Raw genomic sequence first — 23,758 nt, forward strand, 5'->3', positions numbered from 1 at the left:
AACCAGAAATTAACATCTAGGATTCCACAACCATACATGGCTATTCTCAGGTATAAAGTAAAAAGGGAGAGAGACCCAGGCTTCAGGCTTCAAAAATTAGACAGACCTAAATTCAAAATCCCACTGCAGGCTGTGGCTGTGTGACTTTGGGCCAGTTACTTAACTTCTCTGGACCTCCGTTTTCTGGTCTATAAAATAGGGTCAGTAAGAGTCTGCCTGTGTGTTATTGGAAGGATTAAATGGGACAATGCCTACAAAGCACCGGACACAGAGTAGTAGCCCAATACGTGGGAGCTGTGGCCGTGATCTTCTGAAGCTGACCCAAGAGATCTATGCTGGGCTGAGAGCCCACTGCCCAGAGCTGCTTCTCCCATCTGTCTGCTGAGTTCAAGAGCAGACACTGACCCTAAGGCCTGGTTCCAACCATACCCGGGTCCCATTTGTCCCTCTTTGCTGTCCATGCCTTCAACAAGGCCCTGGTAACATAAAAGGCATCTGATAACCATTAACTAAATGAATAAATAATCTGCTGCGGAAAGAGGGGCTCAAGGGGACGTCTGAAGGAGGTTTAGGCCAAATGCTCATAAGAGCCTAGGGACGGGTTTGCTGCGTGTGTGATTCCAGGGCAATTGTCTGTCTGGGAGGAGGTGAGGGGACAGGTGGAGGCGGAGGGCTAGTGCTGGAAGACTTGGAAGAGCTGAGCCTTGCAGGGTGGGTGGGATGGAGGGTGTGTCAGACAGAAAGGTCCAGAAGAGCAGCAGCTTGTTCAGGGTCAGGTGGGAGAGTCAGATTTCAGTCCACATGTTTTAAAAAGATTTTACTTATTTATGAGAGAGAGAGAGAGAGCAAGAGAGCACCCAAGCTGGGGAAGGGGAGGGGCAGAGGAAAAAGGAGAAACAGACTCCCTGCTGAGCAGGGAGCCCGCCAGGCTCAGGGTGGGGATGCAGGGGCTCAATCCCAGGACCTTGGGATCCTGACCTGAGCCAAAGTCAGGCACTTAACTGAATGAGTGCCCGCCCCCCATTAACAAGGTGTTCTGAGAAGGAATCAGGCAACTCAAGGCAAGCGAGTTCCCTGTCTGTAGAGGTATTCAAGCAAGTAGAGGCATCCCAGGAATGGAGTGCAGTGGGACTGGACGAGATGTCCTCTAATATTCTACCCAGCTAGAGATTCTGTGACTGTTGGTAGGTCTGACTCAGGGGAGGATGATGGACAGAGATTGCCAGAGGTTCAAGCTGGTTTTGGCAGACTGTGCACCTGCTCCCTCTCCAACAGCAGTCTCATTCCTTTGCTTGTATTCTTAGATCCCTAAGAGCAAGTGTCTCCAAGTTTTGCAGCCTGGGGCTTACATAGAAGAGCAGGAGAAAAGGAAAAATGCTTTGCCGGGGGCCTAGGGGTTTTCTCCCTCCTCCTGTTGAGTCTGCCTATGGAAAATGTTTCTTGCTAGTTTTTTCCAGTAGTCCCCAGTTTTGGCCAACACGTAACTAAGCACCTAAATACCATGTTTCCCAGCCAGGTTAGGTGTGGCCATGTAATTAAATTCTGACCAGATGTAATGGATTCTACTTTAGGTCATGGCCTTAATGATGAATCAGTGTGGCTTCTGCTAGTCCCTTCCCCACTCCCTTTCCACGGGTTGAGATACACATGATACGTACTGAAGCAGCTAGTTTGGACCCAAAAGTGGAAGCCACGTTGTTGTTTTTTTAAAAGACATATTTATTTATTTATTTGAGAGAGGCAGGGGAAGAAGGAGAAAGAATCTCAAGCAGACGCCTAGCTGAGCGAGAGCCTGATGCAGGGCTCGATCTCACAACCCTGAGATCACAACATGAGCTGAAACCAAGAGTCCGACGATCAATGGACTGAGCCACCCAAGTGCCCGGAGAGCCATGTTTTGGGGGTGGCAGAACAATGAGCTAAATGTAGCTGGAATCCTAGATGGTGAAGTTGTCATTTTAGCCCAAGAGTACTGGCCCTTGGAGCTGTTACGTGACAGAGAGAGAACTTTCTATCCCATTTTGAGCCTCCATTACCGCAGCCCAAACCCAAATCTCAGTCAATAGATCCTCTTACTTGCCCCATGTTCTTCTCAAACTGATTATGCACAGGAGGTAAGGTTCTTCCTCCCCCAGCTGACCTCCCAGAGCCTTGTCCTGACAGCCCCCTTGGCAGAGGGACTCGCCCCACAGATGAGGACCATGACAATCCTTGAATTTGAGCCCTCAGTAATCTGGGGCAAATCCCGTAATGTTTTAAATCTTAGTTTTCTCCATTTTGCAAGTGGCACCGATGGATACCACTCATTTCAAAAGGTGGTTTTTCTATCATTTTAATTGTATTTTATTTGTAAGTAGGCTCCATGCCAGGTGTGGCCCCAATGCAGGACTTGAACTCACCACTCTGAGATGGAGACCTGAGCCGAGATCAAGAGCCGGAAGCTTACCTGACTGAACCACCCAGGCGCGCCCTGCCCCCCCCCAAAAGGTGATTTTTCATGAAAATGACATGCAGGATCAATAAGACTGCTTATTCTAGAGATGGAGAGGAGGGGGAAGCAGCATCACAAAGAAACAGGAATTTTTCTTGCATTTCGTAAGAAATCATGGAGACACCTTGGCCAGAACATTGGGCACCAAAATAAAACAAAAGGAAACACACTGGCCTCTTCCCGTCCAGGAGAACCAAACCCGGGACACACTCTCCCGGGCGCACGACCAAATACAGACACTGACAAAACCGGTTCTCATTGGTTCGTGCAAATGCAGCCCCCGCGCAGGCAGACGCACGACCCTGGGCCGAGGGGGGACAGATGCCACACACAAGCTGCAGGTGTACTTTCTTTATTGTCCTTCCCGCCCTTAGGGAGGTCCAGTTTCTTCACTGTCTTTCTTTTTTAGGGGCTTTTTTTTTTTTTTTTTTGGCGACTGCCCTTCCATTCCCTGCCTCTTGCTCCCTATCTTGTCCTTTTGCTGGGACTGGGGGCACTTCCTTGGTGGCCCCTCGGAGCCTCAGTCAGGTAGGGTAAGTCCGGGGGTGGTGTGGTGGGAGGACAAGCAGGCCTGGGCCCCACCCCAGATGCCAATTCTCTGATGCTCCGATTCTCCGTGGTCCTGTCTCCATCGCTGTGTGCTCCGGCCTCACCTAGGGCAAGGGAAGAAAGGGACCGTTCTCATCCTGGGTTCTCACCCTGCCTCTCCTGGTCACTCGCTCTGTGTCTCCAGAGAAGGACACTCTCCTCCCTGGGACTCTGTTTCCCTCCCCGTTAGCCAAATTTCCCTCCAATTGGAAAGATTCTGCATTTCCCCCTTTGCTCTGGTCCCTAGGACCCTCGGAGTTGAGTGTGTGTCTTGTTTTATTCTGAGTTGAGGCCAGAGTCCCTGGATCCCTTCTTCCCACCCGACCACACACATTCAGACATGTCCTTCCCAGGCAGAGGGCCCCCTGGGTCCCCTGACTCCTTACTTCCAGGTCTGTCTCAGGACCGTGCCCCTCGTCTTTTCCTCTCCGTATTCTGGAGCTTGGTCACCAGCTTCCTCTCATGGCCTCCAGGGCTGGGGCGGTTGGTGTTGGCGGCAGCTTCTCTCTTGGTGCGACCTTTCCGGCCTCCTGCTCCTGGGAACCGGGCAAGAGGCTGGGGTGAGGTGGACGGAGGCCTGGTACATCCAAGGAGAGGCAGAGGGGTGCCGGGAGTGCAGGGTGGAAGGAGGGAGACTGGGGAGCGGTGGCCGCATAGCTTTGGGGCAGTCAGGACCCCCGTTGCCCCCAACGTGGAGTGAGGGGCCCCCGATGGTCTCTTGTTGCTCCCATATTCTAGGGGTGCGCGAGGTCCCAGGGCTGAACAGGACAGCCCTCAATGGAAGAGGGGTTGGAAAGGGGTGACTTGAGGGGTCAAGTGAACAGGGTGGAGAATGGGTTGGAGGGTGGGGAGAAGGCCACGGAGGAATCCTAGTTGGGGGTGTGGAGGAAGCAGGAAGGTGATGGGGCCAGACCTTACCCAGGTAGGAGTGAGATAGGCCATAGAGCTCGTACTCATCCAGGCTGGGGTCTCCGTCCTCTGGGCCTCCGGGCTGTTGGGCTGGGCTGGCTGCTCTCGGAAAACTGGCCTTCATACCGGACTCTCTCTCTCTCTCGTTGTCTCTCTCTCTGTCGTCTTCGAAAGCTCTGTTTGTGTCTGGTTTCTCCACACCTCCCTGGTCACCAGCCCGACTTATAGGGCCACGTGTCCTCTTCAGGCTCTGTCTGATGCAATCTGGCCCTTTCCCAGAACCTGACCCAGTAAACAGCAATCACGAGGGGGAAAGACTCGGTCGTGTGAGTCCCAGCCCCTTTCCCTCATCTCCTCCCTCTGACTGGGGCTCGCCCATCTGGGTATTTTTCCACAGAGGAGATCCCCGCCCCTGAGGGAGGAGGAGGAAAGAGGCAGAGTGTGAACATAAACAGTCCTTGGGATCATGGCCAGTGGGAATCTGAGGGCCTCACCTGGCTGACCCCTTCTGGTCGGTCCCCTCCCCCTGCCACACAGCTGACCCCCACCCAGTTCTGGCTCAGACACCCAGGGTGGCAGATGGTGGAGAGAAGAACACACCCCAAACTAGGTCAGTGGTTCTCACCCCTAACGCACCCAACGCCCCTTTTCGATAGGAAACTTCTGGAAAGCCCCCTTAATATCCCGAGCTGCGGGGGGGAGTGGGTCCCTAGGGAGTTTCCCTCACCCGAGAGGGAGCCTAGCAGAGTGGTTAAGAGTATGGATTCTGGAGCCAGCGGCCCTGGGCTCAATCCTTTCATCTGCTACTTTCTGGGTGACCCCAAACATGTCACCTTCCCTCTCTGTGCCCTGGTTTTCTCAACTGTAAAAACGAGGACGATGATAGCTTCGTTGACCTCCCAGAGTTGGCAAGAGAATCGAGCGAGAGTCCACAGGGAAGGACCCTTGCCAAGGTGCCTGGTACCATGTACACTGCAACGAAGGAGTTATCCACAGAATTTCCAAACAGCTCAATCGTGCCGTCCCTAGAAGGTAAAGCAGACGTAAAAGGAAACCAATTTTTTTAAAATTTTTCTTTTAAGATTTATTTATTCATTTGAGAGAGCATGAGCAAGGGGGAGGGAAGGGGGAGAAGCAGACTCCCCGCTGAGCAGGGAGCCCAATGTGGTAGTGGTGGAGGGGACTCGATCCCAGGACCCCAAGATCATGAGCTAAGCCGAAGGCAGGCACATAACCAATGAGCCACCCAGGCGCCCCAGGAAGTCGATTTATAATGAAATAATGTCTTTCACAACGTGGATATACTGGGGTAGAAGACATTATGAAGTCCACAGGTGTTTGGACCTATTTCATATGAATTAAGGAAAGGGATTTGGAGAAGAAACGCATGAAACTGGTATTTTCCACCTTCGCCTGGAGGGATCTGCCGATCTGACCCAGAGAGGCCACTCCCTGTCCACTCATGTTTTCACTGAGGTATATGGGTCGGCTCCCATGGTCCCGGGCAGGAAAGGAGGCAGATACAACCTTCCACCTTTTTAATTTTTTTTAACCTCAGTGGTCTCCAGTACAATAGGACAGGCTGGGGCAGGGCCAAGTGGGTGGTCATTCTCTGCTCCCGTTCCCACTTCGCTGTGAGTCCATTCGAACACTGTTTCCTCTCAGTGTTACCTAATTTCACCTCCCCCCCACCAAACCCTGTAATAACCCAGTCCCGTCCTTTGCTTCACAAGAAGAGATACTTCTGCTTGCGTTTCTCCCTGACCTGAGCCAGAATTAAATTTAGTTTTTGTTTTTCAGGTTTGGTTGATTTGTGAATTCTTGAATATCCAGGAAATGAAAGTGAGGTCACTTGAATAAAACACAGTTTGGGATAATTACGTAAGAGCCCCGGGGAAGGCCACCCCCAAATGTGCCGCTTTTGCATGTTGGTTATTTTAAATAAAAATTATCTAAGAGACAACCGGTGTGAGGAGGGCTCTCAGACCCTCCTCTGAACGCCGGAAAGCAGGACATAAAATTCCCAAGTAAAAGATCCACTCCCTGGACCAGGAGGTAAAGAGACATCCTTTCTTTTTTTCTTTCTTTTTTTTTTTTTTTTTTACTAATTTACAAAGTTTTCTATGTCCTTTCAATTCCTCCTAGTTTTATAGTCTCTTTGTCTAAAAAGATAAAAACTACCTGCCTCAGTCATTTCCTGAGGTCTTAATTTCATGACACATGACACACATAATAAAACTTTGCTTTTCTGGGTTGCTAATCTGTCTCGTGTCAATTTAATTCTTTTTTTTTTTTTTTTAAAGATTTCACTCATTTGGGGCGCCTGGGTGGCTCAGTGGGTTAAGCCGCTGCCTTCGGCTGGGGTCATGATCTCAGAGTCATGGGATCGAGCCCCGCATCGGGCTCTCTGCTCGGCAGGGAGCCTGCTTCCTCCTCTCTCTCTGCCTGCCTCTCTGCCTGCTTGTGATCTTTCTGTCAAGTAAATAAATAAAATCTTAAAAAAAAAAAAAAAGATTTCACTCATTTACCCGACAGACAGATATCACAAGTAGGTGGCGGGGGTCGGGGTAGCAGGTTCCCCGATGAGCAGAGAGCCCGATGTGGGGCTCGATCCCAGGACCCTGGGATCATGACCTGAGCCGAAGGCAGTGGCTTTAACCCACTGAGCCACCCAGGTGCCCCTCAATTTAATTCTTAGTCCAGCTGGAAGGTACTGAAGGCTAGGAGGAGAAGTTTTCCTCCCCACTAATAATAACACACTCCACGGTAAGAGAAAGAGCAAAATAATCATAAGCAAAGATAACATACCCAGACAAATTAAGGTGGAAACCACAAGGAGATATGGGTTCTTTTTTTTTTTTTTTTAAGATTTTATTTATTTATTTGAGAGAGAGTAGGAGCACTGGGGAGGGGCAGAGGGAAAGGGAGAAGCTGGCTCCCCGCTGAGCAGGGAGCCCGAGATGGGGCTTGATCCCAGGACCCAGGATCATGACCTAAGCCAAAGGCAGACGCTTCACGACTGAGCCCCCCAGGCGCCCAAGATATGGGGTTCTTCCAAGGCAGTGGGCTGGGACGCCTGGGTGGCTCAGTGGGTTAAGTCTCTGCCTTTGGCTTGGGTCATGATCTCAGGGTCCCGGGATCGAGCCCCACATCGGGCTCTCTGCTCAGTGGGGAGCCTTCTTCCCCCCCCCCTCTCTCTGCCTGCCTCTCTGCCTACTTGTGATCTCTGTCTGTCAAATAAATAAATAAAATCTTAAAAAAAAAAAAGGTGGTGGGTTTCACCACTACCTGGGATGGGGTAGGTTCTAGGCTCAGGTCATTGGAGATAAGTGTTTTTGCTTCTTGACTGTGTAGCAGGACACTCAAATGCCTGCAGGATGTGGTACAATTCTGCATGTGACTGTCCTGCTCGGCCTGCCTGCCTGTCACTGTGACTACCAAGAACACCCCCACAAATTCCCCATAACTAGCTCACTTCTTGGGCTCACTTCTGACTTTCCATCTGCTCATCGGGAAAGGGTAGATGGAGAGAGCACCACTGGGTTGGGGGGAAGGGCTTGGTCCCGAGCCAGCATGGTGTGGACTGCTTTTTCCAGTGATCTTCAAAGAAGGGAAACTGAAGCTCAGAGAGACTTGCTCAAGGTCACAAGGCTGGTGAGTGGTGAAGGATTCTCCCCACCGCTGAGGTCTACCTGATCCCAGTTCCAGCCTGGTTCTAAGTCAGCACAGCCGGCCAAACACTGGCAAAGGTTTGGCAACTGTGTGTGTGTGAAGTGCTTGTCAGGGATTCCTTCTTCCTGCCCTCCCTCCCCCTACTTTGGACCAGGCTGGGTGCTAAGAATGCCCCATTTTTACCCCATTACCCTAATTTTTAAAAAAAGATTTTATTTATCTATTTGATAGAGAGTAAGCACAAGCAGGGGGAACAGCAGAGGCAGAGGTAGAAGCAGACTCTCTGCTGAGCAAGGAGCCCAATGTGGGGCTTGATCCCAGGACCCCGAGATCATGAGCTGAGCCGAAGGCAGACACTTAATGACTGAGCCCCCATGCACCCCCAAATTACCCTCATTTTATTAAACTTTCTCCATATTGTACAGTCAGTCAGCACTAATTTTTTGTTTACTTCTCCATGAGTTGTTCCCCCAAGAAGACAGTCCTGGGGGCGCATGGGTGGCTCAGTGGATTAAGCCTCTGCCTTCAGCTCAGGTCATGATCTCAGGGTCCTGGGATCGAGCCCCACATCGGGCTCTCTGCTCAGCGAGAAGCCTGCTTCCCCCTCTCTCTCTCTGCCTGCCTCGCTGCCTACTTGTGATCTCTCTCTCTCTGTCAAATAAATAAATAAAATCTTAAAAAAAAAAAAAAAAAGAATGCAGTCCTGGTTTGGTTTAGTTAGTGGTTAAAGGACTAGGCTGTGCATCCAGACAGCCTGGGTCCAAAGCTGGGTTCTTGCCCTCAGACAAGTTATTTAGCCTCTCTGTACCTCAGTGTCCTCATTTGTATGATGAGATTGATAATAATACCTACCTGGAGGGATTGTTGTGAGGATTAAAAGGGCCAGTTCTTGTGAAGGCTCTGCCCAGTGCCTGGAACAGAGTGAGTGGTCAATAAATTACCATTATCACCATTCACAAGGGCAGGAATCTTGTCTGTTTTACTGTAACCCTCCAGGCCTGGCCCACAGTCAGGGCTCAATAAATGATCAGTTGAATTCACGAAGCTATTTTAAGAATGGTGGGTTTTAAAGCTTCCAGGTCCTCTGCTCTGGGGGGAACTGACAGGCCCAACTCTAGTCCCACTGAAAACTGTGAAGACACTAGAGCCATCCTCTGCGGAGCCAGCAGAGAACATCTCCCTGTCCTTGATCTTGCACTTGATGGAAAAATAAAGTCTCGATCCTGGGCGGGGCAGGGCAGGCAGAGGGAGGGTGGCCAAGAGAGAAGAGACTTTGGGGAACACATGGCACGGACCTCCAGGGCCCAGAAGGTGACTCAGTGGGAAAAGGTGTGTATGTGTAATCAGCCACAAGGAAGTTTGTTTTCTTTCTGCATGTGATTGTACCTTCACGATGCTCCAAGAAATCTCTTGCCCAACAGGCATGCCTATTACAAGCCAGCGTGATCAGCCCGAACTAAATCCAGGGGGCTGGGGAGCTCTCAGAAGGGTACCCAACCCAATGGGAGTGGGGAGGGTGGGGAGGGTGCAGGGGTGAGAAGAGAATCAGGGCAGGCTTCCTAGAGGCAGTGAAGCCTAAACAAGAGTGACTGGGAAAGACAGCAAGATAAACCCACCTGCCCGAGTTAAACCACCCAAGTCAGGAAAGCCTGGACAGCCTGGTGGATGTGCAGAAATCTTTGGCTTCAAGGATCTGGAGATTCCCAGGTTCGAACGCAGAGTATGTCATCATGCCGGCTTGGGGCCATCACTGTGTACCAAGGAGACCCCAGAAGCATAAATGCAGTGAAACAATACGGGTCTGTATTGACTTTAGAGCGGCAGCCCAGAGAAGCCCCGAGCCCAGCAGCTGACGTGCAGTTATCCCTGGCTATGTGATAGAATCACCTTGAATATAAAGGGATGTAATCTTTTTTTTTAAAGATTTTTGTTTATTCCTTGGAGAGAAAGCCCACAAGAGAGGAGAGAGAGAGCACACAAGCAAAGGGAGAGGCAGAGAAAGAGAGAGAAGCAGGCTCCCCGCTGAGCAGGGAGCCTGATGTGAGGCTCCACCCCAGGACCCTGAGATCAGGACCGGAACAGAGGGCAGACGCTTAATCGACTGAGCCCCCCAGGAGACCCTGGATGCAGTCTTTTGATGGGCAGTTTGGTGATACTAGTAATTTTTTTTTTAAACGAAAGGCTTTTAAAGATTTTATTTATTTATTTGTTAGAGAGAGAGAGGGAGCGAGCATGAGCACAGGCAGACAGAGTGGTAGGCAGAGGCAGAGGGAGAAGCAGGCTCCCCGCTGAGCAAGGAGCCTGATGTGGGACTCGATCCTAGGACGCTGGGATCATGACCTGAGCCGAAGGCAGCCGCCTAACCAACTGAGCCACCCAGGCGTCCCTAAACGAAAGGCTTTTAAAAAAAAATTTTATTTATTTATCAGAGAAAGAAAGAGCACAAGCAGGCAGAGAGGCAGGCAGAGGCAGAGGGAGAAGTGGACTCCCCACTGAGCAAGGAGCCCAACGTGGGACTCGATCCCAGGACACTGGGATTATGACCTGAGCTGAAGGCAGCGGCCTAACCAACTGAGCCACCCAGGCGTTCCTACACTAGTAATGTTAAACACTCATCCCCACCCCCCATACCACTCTGCTCGTAATAGTGAAAAACTGGAAACAACCTAAGCGTCCACCAAGAAGTAATCAGGTGATCAGGATCCTTCCATGAAATCCTCCGTAGCCATTAACCAGAACAAGCTGTGTCTCCAGCTGTGAGGAGAAAGTCGTCTGTAATACATTGGTGAATGAAAAAAATCACGTTGCAAAACATTATGTACAATCCTAATTAGTCTTTATCTTTTTACTTTTTTAAAAAGATGTCATCTATTTATTTGTGAGAGATGGACAGAGATAGTGACAGAGAGCATGAACAGGGAGGACAGGGAGAAAGAGCCTCCCAGGCGTCCCAATTATTCTTTTTTTAAAAGTTTTATTGATTTAAGTAATCTCTACCCCCAATGGGGGCTCAAACTCACGACGCCAAAAATCAAGACTCATGCTCTTCTGACTGAGCCAGCCAGACACCCCCAGTTTGGTGTTATTTTTAAAATACTCTCTGTCTCTCTAGTTCTATTGCCAAGTACGTGATGTTTCAGCACACAGATCATCTGGCATAGAAAGAAGGAAGTTTACGTGGCTCCCACTTACCCAAGTGTAGACAGTAAGATTTTTCCAAACCCTGTAACTTACATTGTCTCTTTAGAGGCGTAGTATAGACGACTTCTTCTTTTTTTAAGATTTGAGAGACAGAGAGCATGAGCAGGATGGGGGTGGGCAGACGGAGAGGGAGAGGCAGACTCCCTGCGGAGCCGGGAGCCCAATGCAGGACTCCACCCCAGGACCCTGAGATTGTAGCCTGAGCCAAAGGCAGACACTTAACTAACTGAGCCACCCAGTCACCCAGGCATGGTATAGACTTTTGGTTAAGCTAAAATTTTTATATCAACTGGGTCACGTTGCAGAGCTCAGGAGTGGGGGACGTCAGGACACCAGGGCACCCAGCATACAGCTACACTCGTGAAGAACAGAACAAAATGGATTTCAGAAAATCTCAAGCAGCCCTATAAGCCAGTCTGTTCAGCTCATGTTACCATATATTCTCCAATCAATTTCACTTTGTCAACATAGCTTGAGTCGTCAAAAATGCGGACATACAAAAAAAGGACATACATAACAACAATGTTCACTTTTGTAAAATGATGATATTTACCTCCAGTGAGGAGTCCTGTCTCTTCAAGTCCCAAATCCATTTCTCGCTGGGGTCATGGTGTCTGATGTCTGATGCTGTCACTTCTGTGTTCACAGGCTCACTCTCTCTGCTGGGCAGTTTGGCATGTTCCTGGTAGAATAAATACACAGAGGTCCTTAACGTCCGGTTGTCTGTTCAAATAACCAGGTGGACGGGGTACCTGGGTGGCTCAGTGGGTGAAGTGTCTGCCTTCGGCTCAGGTCATGATTTTGGTCCTGGGATAGAGCCCCAGGAGGGAGAAACCCACACTCAGTGGGGAGTCTGCTCCTCCCTCTCCCTCTGCCCCTCCCCCTGCCTGTGTTATCTCTCATCTCTCTCTCTGTCTCTCAAATAAATAAAAATCTTAAAAAAAGAAACAAAACAAAGTGGACAATATCACCTTAAAATTTCTGGTGAGGGCTTCTTGGGTAGGTTCACAATCCTTGACTGTATAAATTCCAATCCAGGTTTTATGCGATCTAGCTGACTTTCTATCCAACCACTCCTGGATGGTGAGGTGCTTCTGGGACCCCTTATAGAAGAAGTACTGGTCTTCGAAGGGGGCATCCTGCCTGAGGAATGTCCAGAGAATCCTAGGGGTCCGTCAAAGCGATCTCTGAGCCTGTTCCATCTGATACAACATTCCATACTAACAGAGGAAAGTCTATTCAAATAATATATTCAAATAATAAAGACCATCATCTTGGAGCTGCTGTCACCCATGGAACCTCAGGCTAATCTTATTTTTGTAAGCAAAATCATTGTAGTTATTGTAAAAGAACAAAAACAAAAACGAGAGGAGAGGAGATCAGGGGAGGGTACACAGTGGTCATACCCTAGACTAGGATAATGCAAAATGTATACTTTCTCCATTACAGATTCTAGATTGCTGAAATGTGTGGCTTCCTACAGTGTATACCTATTTTAGAAGTGACAGGGGATATGGGGGATTAAAGCCATTTTTTTTTTAAGATTTCATTTATTTATTTGACAGAGAGAGATCACAAGTAGGCAGAGAGGCAGGCAGAGAGAGAGGAAGAAGCAGGCTCCCCACTGAGCAGAGAGCCCGATGCGGGGCTCGATCCCAGGACCCTGAGATCATGACCCGAGCCGAAGGCAGCGGCTCAACCCGCTGAGCCACCCAGGCGCCCCTTAAAGCCATTTTTTAAGAGCTAATGTATTGTAGCCCCTTCCTCCCTCAGGTTCCATGCACACAACGCCACCTTCTGGTCGTGCTGTGCCTTCTTTTGTATGTGTTGGGGATACGAAGCAGTAAGTGTGAACAGCTTCCCCACCTGCCTCCCGTGGGAGGTCAGATCCAACTGAACAGCCCGTAACCAAACCAAATGAGAGTTCAGTCAGTCTATGCACTGCAAGCCAATGAACACTGACACCAAGCTTTTGCCGTGAAGGAAGATAGGCTATTTATTGGTGTGGTGTCACTGAGGGAGTTGATGCTCCAGAGTCCCACTCCCTGATGGCTTACAAGTGAGGGTTTTTTTTTTTTTTTAAAGATTTTATTTATTTATTTGACAGAGAGAGATCACAAGCAGGCAGAGAGGCAGGTAGAGAGAGGGGAGGAAGCAGGCTCCCTGCTGAGCAGAGATCCCAGGACCTCGATCCCAGGCTCGATCCCAGGACCCTGAGATCATGACCGGAGCCGAAGGCAGCGGCTTAACCCACTGAGCCACCCAGGCGCCCCACAAGTGAGGGTTTTTAAGGGCAAAATCTGGGGCTAGGCTTGGCGGGGGGGAGCTTCTGAGAAGGTGGATGCTTTTGATTGGAGACCCATGAAGTCGTGTTAACGGACGTGACTTAGTTGCTTCTGGTGTTGCTCTGTCTGGTCCCAGGAAGGTCTACACGTGGGTAAGCTCATTTGGTTGAATTCTTTCATGTTCCTTTGAATGGTAAGCAAGCGTTCCTATCTCTTGGGCCTGGAGCTCTATGTTCCCTGGCGAGTCCAGCCGTCCCTGGGGGTGACATGACCTCTAGGTAGGTCTGTCATCAGAACTAACAAGATGGATGTGGGCTTCAGGCCTTTTTTTGTTTTGTTCAAGTGGGTAATGGGTAGGCATGAACAGGGACAAGGTGAGAGAGGGGCATCTGGCTTTCCACAGAAGGAGCCTGAAGCCCCTTGGCAAAAAGCCAGCTCTGAAGGGGGAGAAAGCAAAGAGAGGGGAGAGATGTGAGTATTGCCCTCAGCAGGGGAACTCTGTGAAGGGAGTGTTAGGAAGTTGTTAAGGGAGTGTTAGGAAGCCATGCTATGTAACTCCCTCTGCAGGTCCTCAAGAGGCCTTCAGTCAAGATCCTTGTGACTTCAAGGCTTTTTAGAAAGGATTTCAGATGTGATGCTCCAATCCAGTGAGACTAAAGGGCAGACCAGAGGGCCCAGTGTTGTTTTTTTTTTTTTTTTTGCCACTGTGGCTTTCTTACAGAAAGGGACTCTGCTGTCCAAGCAAAGGGAGTGTTCTGGTCAGCACCACAGTTTTAAATCTCCCCATATAACTTAGCGGGTTCTGGTTTACACATCAGTCTCTTGTGAGTCACATCAGTGCGCGTCTACACTGAGAGGTTGCTAGCAAAATGGGATTTCTGGGAAAAAAAGAAGAACACTCTGGACAAACGGATGAAGGCAGACAATTTAAGGGGCTATTAGTCTCACCCGGCAGTTATACTGCCCAGAAAAATCCTCACATTGGCCACAAGGGGGCAGGCTTGAGACTGTTCTCGGTGACGCTGTTTGTGGTAGCCAGTAGTTGGGACATCCATCACGCAATTTAGACACATATCACACGACAATGTGAGTGTCCATTATGAAATATTGCACAGTTATTCTAAGTAACAGGCACACACAGCACCAAGGACAAGTCTTAAAAGCATCGTGCTGAGTGGGAAAAATGAGAAACTCAATGAGGTTTATAGCACAATACCATTTAGGTAAATTAAAAATCCATGCATACAAGACAACACGCGTGTTTGACAAAGACACTCTCACACACACTGGGGAAGGGAGGAGAAGTAAAGCAATAAGGGCCATAAATAGAATAAACAAGAGAGAGGGTATCCAGAGCCCAATGATTACAGTCTGTCAGGAAGCAAGCAAAGAGTAGCCCAACCTCTACATCTGGGGATAAACAATTAAAAGGTCTTACAGTTGTTTAGGCAAGTGTGGCTTAGACCAGGGCACATGTGGTGGAGATGAAAAGTTGTTAGGCAAGTGTGGCTTAGACCAGGGCACATGTGGTGGAGATGAAAAGTGGATGGAGCATGTGATACGAATGAAACACATAAACCATATTTAACATATACAGTATGTGGCCAACAAATGAGAACTGTTCCTATTTATTATTGAACCAATCAACATGGAATTTCTTGGTCAGCACTAGGAGATTTAGTGATCCATTCCCCTTAGGAGGGTGACCTTGCCTGATACAATGTATTCTTGGCTAATAATACCCTCCCCCCCCCATCTTCAAAAACCTTTCCTTTTCTTCAGCTCGATGGAACTCCTTTGATTTGTCAGATGGGATGCTGCCTGATTCATGAATCATTCCACAAAACCAATTTCACCTTTTAAGTTACTCAGTCGAATTTTTGTTGTTTAACAGTAGAAACATCAGAGATTACAGATAAATTCTGTGACTAAGGTCAATAGTTGACATTCAGGAGAGACAACTTCTGAGACCTCTACAAACGCGAAATTTGTGAAATCCTCGCCAGCATAAGCTTCTTAAAAATGCAGGATGTAGAGCTGAGACTGGGTCGGTGGTCAGGCCATTCAGTGAGATAGAGACTTCAAAAAGAAACAAGCTTGATGGCAAAAAAAAAATGTTGTGTTAATTTGGGGCTGAAACAGTTTGTCTTGAAGTCTGAGATTCTTCTAAGTGCATAGACAAATATTGAGGGCCTGTGATGTGCCCTCATAGGTACTAGGAATGTATTAAGTACTAGGAATACAAAGGTGAACAAAACAGATGATTCTAATCTTATTGAGCCGGCAAGTGTAAAAATAAACGAAATAAATGTTAATTTCAAGCTTTGGTAGGGGTTATGTAAGAAACCATAAGATACTAAGATGTAAAGTAATTAGTTTAATATTTATTCATGTCCTTAACACGTTCCTGGGAAATCTCCCATAAAAGTGCAATTTCTGGGTCTACGGATCTGCTTGTTTTAATTTGTTTAAAATTTTTTTCAAATAGACCTTATATTTTGGAGCAGTTTGAGGTTTAAAAAAAATTTTTTTAATTATCTTACAGAGGTTTGGGGGAATGACAGAGGTTGCTGAAAACATGAGTGCCCTAGCGTGTTAAAACGTTCAGCGGGCCAGTCGGGCGTAGTGTGATACAAAGTAAAAACTACATATCCCAAGGAGCAGCGCGGCACGTCACAGAGAAAGTACGGCGCGTGCGTGGAGGGGGTTCGCGCTGCGACTGGCTCATAAAAGGAAAAAAGCGTGTGCGGGTCTCGACGTGCCGCGAATCTTCGAACGCAAGCGCGTTATGATCTTCAGAATTTGAAAAAGGGTTCGAGGGGCGCGCCCGCGCCTGCCGTCGTAATTGCGAGCGCGACGTGCCTATTCCGCCGGTGGCTTGTCAGGTGGGGATGGGTCGCGGTCTGGGGTCCCCGGGGAATGGAGGTAGCGGAGGGCCGGGGGTCCCTGCCCCCTCCCCCTCCCCCTCCCCCACGCCCGCCCCCGGTACGTTCCCATTCCCGAGCCTCCCAGAAGCGGTTCTCGAGGGGCGGTGCGCACGCGCCCTGGGCGGGGAGAGGCGGGGCTAGGGAAGGGAGGGCCCGCGCCAGCGGTGTTAGGATCTGCGCGTGCGCGGGCCGGCTCGGCCAGGAGGGGAAGCGGGCGAGCGCGGTGCCGGGCGCGCAGGCGGCGGAGGCGGGGTTCTGAGCCCAGGCGCGAGAAGACGGTGTCTGAGGATAATAAGCTCCCGTTAATGAGATAACTATTCGCCCTCCAGAGACTTCAGTGGCCTCCTCGTCTCTCTGCGCCCATTTGCAGCATGAGGTCCAGGTCTCTGAACCCTCTCCAGTCTAGGCCCCCGCCACTCCACTTGAGATAGCACTTACGTTGTAACTACCAGTGGTCCCTTGGTCGCCAAATCCAGTGTTCTGTTCGTTCTCACTCCCGAAGCAATGGTTGGTGCGGGTCATCACTGCCCTTTCATGGGGCACGTTTTTCATTTGATTTGTGGAACATTCTGTTCTTTAGCCTCAGCTCTCTGGTTTCTCCTTTGCTCTCCGGAGCTATCCGTTTCAAGACTTTTAAGTATAAATACCGTCTCGGGCGCTCTCAGATTTTCGTCTTCAACCCAGTGCTCTACCTTGAACCCCAGATTGACGTCTCAAATCGGTATCTCAAAGATGTCCAGAACTGAAATTTTGAGTCTTATCCTCTCACATACCTTCACCTTCCCCAGTCTTCCCATTCTTCCACTTGCTTAGGCCAAACACTGAGTTATTCTTGGTGGGTTTTGCATCCGCCCCCTTTCCTTTTAGTACCTATTTGCCCTTGAGGCTTTGAAGTTTCACTACTGGCACTTAGTCTCTCAAAGAGATACTCTGTCAAAAAGATATTTTCTTTGGCGCTTGGTCCTGTTTGCCTGAGAATTTGTGTTTTCAGTTTTTCAGTATTCCCTGTCATCGTTTATTCAAATTTATCCATGTACCTATTGTGTTCTCTGTGTTCCTTTAAGAGTGTTTACTTCACCGACTAATAAGTATATAGAAGTATTTGTTTAAAGTTTGTGTTCCTTTCTGGACCGAATTTCGTAAGCAAGGCAGAGACACTTTTTTGTCATTCACTGTTGTCTATTTCTTTCTTTCTTTCTTTTGACAGAGAGAGAGGGATCATAAGCAGGGGGAGTGGAAGAGGGAGAAGCAGGCGCCTCGCCGAGCAGGCAGCCCAATGTGGGGCTCGATCCCAGGACCCCGGGATCATGACCTGAGCAGAAGACAGACACTTAAGGACTGAGCCACCCAGACGCCCCACTGTTGTCTGTTTCTCATGCTTGTCACAGAGTGGGTATTTGACAAATACTTCTGAGGGAATGAATTTATAGAGAAGTACCTCTTCTCCGTAAGTGGGGAGTAGACTGTCCCCCTTAGAGTCTAATAGCTAATTGGGGTGCCTGGGTGGCTCTGTTGGTTAAGCATCCAACTCTTGATCTCAGCTCAGGTCTTAATCTTGGGGTCATAAGTTCGGGCCTCGCATTTTGGGGTCATGAGTTCAGGACCCACGTCTGGCCCACATTGGACTCCATACTGTGTTGGGCTCCATGCCGGGCATGGAGCTTACTTTAAAAAAAAAAAAAAAAAAAAAGGCAACTCATTTTTTTTTTCCTGAGGTTCGAGTGAAGGTATTTAATAGCCCAGCTCCGGAATTGTTGAAAGACTATTTTAAGAGATATTCAGGATTCAGTTTGGTTCAGTGATCTATTCTGAAGACTTAGTAGGTGCCAGGCCCTGTGCAAGTTGCGGGGAATATTAAAGAGGAATACAACTGCATGGCAGTCTTCTAAGAGTTCATGGTCTCCAGGAGAGACAGGTAAGTGAAACAGTCACTCGGCGTATGTGTGACAAGTGCAAGAACAGAAGTTGACCACTGTGCTTTGGAAGATTTGATTGCCATTGGCATCAGGGCAGATGAGTGGGGCCTGGGGCAGCCAGATCCCCCTGCCATACTTTTCTGGCTCTGAGCAGCTTTGTTCTTTTACACGAATCTGCCATTCACATGTGACTGTAAGTATTCTGTTCTGCGCGTGCTCCAGTGTGAAGAAGGCTGGTAAGCGCCACTGTAGAAGTGTTAGCTTTGCTGCTAGTTGATTTGGACCCTGAAAGATGAGCAAATTTGAGACCCAGGGGAGACAGGGGGAAGGATCAGGGAGCATTTCAGGCAGGCATGACAGAAGCACCAAAGCATGCGCTTGTTTGGAATGTGGGCTCTGGAATTGCTAACTGTGGTCATCATGTGCTGTTGCTGTTTGAGAGGGTCGGGCTGTCTGGGATCTGAAGAAGGGCCTTGGCAGTGTTTTGTAGGGGTGCCTGGCTGGCTCAGAGGAGCATGCGGCTCGTGATCTTGGGGTCATGAGTTCAAGCCCCATGTTGGGTGTAAAGATTGCTTAAATTTAGCTTCAAAAGAAAAAAAAAAAACCTTAAAAAAAAGAAAAAGGTGCTCTGTAAACCACAGTGTTTGTTTCATAATCAGCTGGCCCAACTGTGGGCACCCTATTCTCAGGGGCTAGGTCCATCAGCATCCATCAGCAGCAGCTTTAGTGACCCAACCTTCTGGAGCTTGAAATGGGGACCTGTAGTAAGTCACAGGCCTTTCGAACCCCAGTTCTAAAATTGTGTACAAAGAGCCTTACAAAGATTTTATTTTATTTTTTTGGCCAACCCAATATACAGCCTTCATTTTTTTTTTTTTTAAAGATTTTATTTATTTGACAGAGAGAGAGAGAGATCACAAGTAGGCAGAGAGGCAGGTATAGAGAGAGGAGGAAGCAGGCTCCCTGCTGAGCAGAGAGCCCGACTCGGGGCTTGATCCCAGGACCCTGGGATCATGACCTGAGCTGAAGGCAGAGGCTTAACCCACTGAACCACCCGGGCGTCCTTACAGCCTTCATTTGTAACATAATTTTGTACATCTGGAGTATGAGAGTAATCCTTTTACAAATGGAACTGATTGGTCGGATGAACGACAACAAAACCAAACTGGTATTTCATGGGAATCCACAGGAGTTTAAGTTTCAGGTCCAGCCAAGAAGTTTGTCACAGTCTCTTTCAGCTCAGCATCTGACTGTTCTGAGATCTTTCCATCCGTCCTTCTATGCCCAACAGGGCTTGGTGCTGGCTGATGACATGAGCCAGGAAAGCGTGCTCAAATTTTGTGATCTTTCCGGGCTCCAATTTATCAAGATACCCTCTTCCACCAGCATAAGTAACAGCCACTTGTTCTTTGGTAGCTGTGGAAGAATACTGTCCTTGCTTCAGCAACTCAGTCGGTTGCATGCCGTGACTCAAGAGTTGTTAAGTGGCAACATCAAGGTCAGAACTGAACTGGGCAAAGGCAGCAACCTCATGATACTGAGCCAATTCCAGCTTCGTGGTGCCTGCCACCTCCTTCATGGCCCTGGTTTGGGAAGCAGATCCCACATGGGACACAGACAAGCCAACGATAATGGGAGGGAGGATTCCTCTGTAGAACAACTAACTCTGTTTCCAAGAAGATCTGTCCGTCAGTGGTGGAAATGACGTCTGTTGGAATATAAGCAGACACATCGCCAGCTCGTGTTTCTGTGACTGGGAAAGCAGTCAAGGAGCCACCACCAAAGGAAGCATTCGTTTTGGCTGCTTTCTCTAGCAGACGGTGGTGTAGGTAGAACACACGGGATCAGCCTCATGAACAGGGGCCTGGCGGAGCAGCAGAGACATCTGACGGTAAGTGACAGCCTGTTCAGTAGATGATCAAAGCATGTTTGCCATTATATCTAAAATATTCTCCCATAGAACCACCAGGATAAGGAGCCAGGTGCTGAAATGGAGCGGCGTCAGGAGAGAAGCTAAAGCCACAACGGTGTACCTCACGGCCTTTGCATCTGGAGGTCTCATCGCCAGCTGAGTACCCGTGGGTCCCCTCTGACCAACAGCAGTGTAGATACTGTGTAGCTTCTGCTTTTCATCAGGTCTATTGTTGGAACATTTCTGGTTAATGATTGCATCCAAAGCCGTTGGTATTTTGCCAGTCTGTCGGTCCCCAGTAACCTGCTCACGCTGACCAGGACCAGTGGGCAACAAGCTCTCCGCAGCCTTCATGCCAGTCTACATTGGTTTGCACACAGAGATTCAAGGAACGATCCCAGGGCCTTTCAGGCCAACTCCCCTATGGGTCTGGGAACCAACTGGACCCTTTCCATCAGTGGCATTACCAAGGGCATCTGCAGCACGGCCCAGTAACTCCTCACCAACTGGAACGTCCCCGGTGGCGCCTGTTCTCTTCATGATAGTAGCCTTCCTCAATTAGTTTATCATTTCCAAACACAACAATACCACCATCGTCAGCTTCCAAGTTCAGAGACATACCCTGTAAACCTGAAGAAAACTCCACCATTCCCTGTGCCCGAACATTTCTCAGCGCACGTACACGGGCACTGCCATCATCAGTGCTCAGGACACGGCCAGCCTCTTCAAGGTCAACAGAGGTATCAGCCCTAAGAATATGCTCTTCAAGAACAGAGGACACTTCAGCAGTGCCAGTCTTCCGAAGATAGGTGTTAGAGGTATGGAGGTTCCTTGCAGCAGTGAAGGGTGATCCCAAAGCATTTTTGGGGAACAGCCTGGCCCGCCGAGGGAGGGCACAGGCCATGGCTGTGGCGACGTGCGCAGACAGCATCTTCTCAGTTTCTCCTCCGGGCGGGTGGCGGGGTGGGGAGGGGGTCATCTGCAGCCACAGCCTCCGGACTGACTGCCTTACAGAGACTTTCATTGAATCTCCTATAGAATTTTGCTGTATCGTCTGCACTGAAACAAAATACCCAATTTACATCGCTCCAGGATTTGTGGTCTCCGTATCCATGTAGTAGAAGCCAGTGTGTTGAACATCGAACCAACGGGGTTTGGATGTTGATTGTACTAAGCGCTGTTTGAGCCTTAAGACTTAGGTGGTAGAGTCAGATCTGGATTTGAGTCCCACTTCTACCACTTACGACTTGCGTGACCTGGGTAAAGTCCCTGATTTCTCCAAGACTCTGGTTTCCACAGTGCTAAATGAAGAGTACGGCAGTCACTCTGCAGGACCATTAGGAGAGTTAGATGGGGTCAATCTATGTAGAAGTGCTTAGCGCATAGTAGGTATTCAGTAAGGAATAACTGTCCTGATCCCCTTTATTTTTCTATCTCTTTTTATCAGGCACCACCATGAATCACCATTGACAGTTAAATGACAGTTTCCGGTAGACGAAATGGTTCTACTTCTGTCATCTCTTTTGCTATCGAATAAGCTGAGCTTGTTACAAGGCCTGAAATTGGGAGGGAGAGCACAGGTTTTAGTTTGCAGTTTTGCAGTTACCTGTATTTTCCAAGTTACCCGCATAATTTAACCAATCTGATCTTGTTTCCCCAGCTATAGAGAGGGTGTGCTTATGGGATTAGTATAAGGTTTCAGTGAGAATCTCTTGTGTAGGCTCTGGTCTGGAAGCATGGTAGGTATTAGGGGAAAGAAAAGAGCATCTCCTTAACTTTTTTCAAACCCGTTGATGAATGGAGGTTGTTGTGATGGTGGCCAGATTGAGAGTATGGGATCTTAGCGTAGGGTCTTGGAAGCCTGCCTTCCCTTTGATTTAGAACAAAGCGCTTACATCTTAAGCTCTGTAGGATTAATGTTAGAGAGGTTTAAGTATAGCCTGTTTGGATTTGTTTGAATGAGGCCTTGGCTTTTAGAGAAGGGCTAGAGAGCAGGTCTGGACTGGATAAGTAGCAGTTAATACGTCCTTTGTCCCTATCAGACTTCCCAGTTGCAGTTAACAGAAAGTGAGCCCAAACCAGTTCAAGCAGAAGAGGAGTGTCTGTTAGACTCTAACTGAAAAGTCGTGGGTCTAGCACCTTCAGGCACGGTTATATCCAGAAACCAAACTGATGTCCCCAGGATTTTTTATGTCTTTCAGCACTATTTCTCTCCACATTGGTTTCTCTCTTAGGCAGGCAAAAGCCTCCATCATTTCCAGGCTTCCCTGCTACTCTCTTAGCAACCAAATGAAAGAGGGTATCTCTCTGCAGGTAGATGGCTCCTAGCCAAGGATATTAAGTTGATTTGGACCAGACTTGGGTCGCATACATCTTCCTGAGCCAGTCATGTTGGTCAGGAGAATGGAATACTCCCACCTTTGGAGCCAAGGGGAGGGACAGTTTCCCAAAGAGAAATTGGAGTCCTATTACCAAAACAGAGGAAAGGTGATGGGAGAATGCTCAGAGGTCGCTTCCTGTAGTGGTGGAGTAGCTCGTATTACGCCAAGCCTTCTGCAAATAACAATTATAAACTGCGTACCCACGCGCACAAAAACAAGTGACAACCCCCTAACTGGTTAAGTGCAGCAGGAGGGGGTACCCAGAAGACAGGGTGGCCCTGGGGTGTCTCTTGTTTGTTGTTTTTCATGCCTTGTCACTAATAAAGACTCACCTTGGAAATGAGATAGCCATGCAGAAGGAATTCCAGATTTTTTTTTTTAAGATTTTATTTATTTATTTGACAGAGAGAGACACAATGAAAGAGGGAACAGAAGCAGGGTTAGTGCAAGAGGGAGAAGCAGGCTTCCCACTGAGCAGAGAGCCCAATGTGGGGCTCGATCCCAGGAGCCTGGGATCATGACCTGAGCCGAAGGCAGACGCTTAACAACTGAGCCACCCAGGCGCCCCCCAGATTCTTGATGTGAAAGTCATTTTACCTAAATGTCCCATCAGCTGATGAATGCAAAAACAATGAGGTCTGTCCGTACACAGGATATCAGCTGTAAAAGGAGCGAAATACAAGCCGACAGTACAGACGAACCTTGAAGATACTGTGCTCAGTGAAGGAAGCCAAGTCTCTTCAGGCCACGTGCTGTGTGATTCTGTTTCTAAGGAAGTGTCCAGAAAAGAAAGATCTGTGAACAGTTGCCCATGGCTGAGGAGAGGAGGGACTGGGGGTAGGGGGCAGTGACTGCCGTTGGGTACAGATTTGGGGAGGTCTTGAAGATATCCTAAAATCAGGTGGCGGTGATGGTTGCACAGCCTCGTGACTACTACAAAGCCACGGACTTGAACATGAAGGAAGCCAAGTAAGGGCGTGGGAAGGCAGCACCTTCAACCTCATTGGTCTCCGGAGATGTCTAGATTGAAAGCGCAGTGAGAATCCGCTTCCTGCTAGCCAGAACGGCTGAAATGGTTTTAAATGAAATGAAGATGGCCACACTGTGCAGGGCAAGGATGGCGAGCAAATGAAACTTCGTTCGTTGTTGCGGGAGTGGGATCTGCTCTACCTTCTCGGGGGAAGAGTCTGGTTGGGTACTTTCTTGGAAAATCACACATCCAGCTCAGGACCAAGGGCTTAAGAAAAAACGAACGTATGTCCTAAAACACTTCTGTATGACTGCTCCTTAGTTTTATTCATGGTGGCCCCAAGCTGGGAAGAGCCCAGGTGCCCTCAGAACAGAGCTGGCCAGACAGGTTTGTTCAGATGCACGTGAGAGAGAACACCACTCAGCGATAGAAAAGGACAAACTCCCGATACACACGCCGCACGTTCAGAGAGTCCATACGCTAAAGAATGTGGATGGCACGATTAC

At 48.8% G+C, this 23,758-nt stretch overlaps 1 protein-coding gene and 1 pseudogene across 1 annotated transcript; both read right to left on the bottom strand.

Annotated features, from left to right (window-relative positions):
* Positions 1 to 2,827: 2,827 nt before the first annotated feature.
* NUPR1 (nuclear protein 1, transcriptional regulator) lies at positions 2,828 to 4,265 on the bottom strand. The gene is made up of 3 exons (XM_047714471.1): positions 3,998 to 4,265; positions 3,466 to 3,615; positions 2,828 to 3,144 (listed from the first exon to the last, which is right to left on the bottom strand). The coding sequence occupies exons 1-2, from the start codon at positions 4,110 to 4,112 to the stop codon at positions 3,479 to 3,481; spliced, it is 252 nt and encodes an 83-aa protein (XP_047570427.1). The 5' UTR covers positions 4,113 to 4,265; the 3' UTR covers positions 2,828 to 3,144; positions 3,466 to 3,478.
* Positions 4,266 to 19,066: 14,801 nt separating this feature from the next.
* On the bottom strand, positions 19,067 to 20,832 carry LOC125090731 (ATP synthase subunit alpha, mitochondrial-like; annotated as a pseudogene).
* Between the last annotated feature and the right edge of the window lie 2,926 nt (positions 20,833 to 23,758).

This window comes from Lutra lutra, chromosome 18 (assembly GCF_902655055.1).
Source record: "Lutra lutra chromosome 18, mLutLut1.2, whole genome shotgun sequence".
NCBI lineage: Eukaryota > Metazoa > Chordata > Mammalia > Carnivora > Mustelidae > Lutra > Lutra lutra.

What these genes read in the sequence shown, in the direction of transcription:
- NUPR1 (XM_047714471.1), bottom strand. Translation starts at nt 4,112, where the DNA reads ATGAAGGCCAGTTTTCCGAGAGCAGCCAGCCCAGCCCAACAGCCCGGA. An exon ending in CCTATCTCACTCCTACCTGG is followed by an intron (nt 3,616 to 3,997) that starts GTAAGGTCTGGC and finishes CCCGGTTCCCAG; the next exon opens with GAGCAGGAGGCCGGAAAGGT.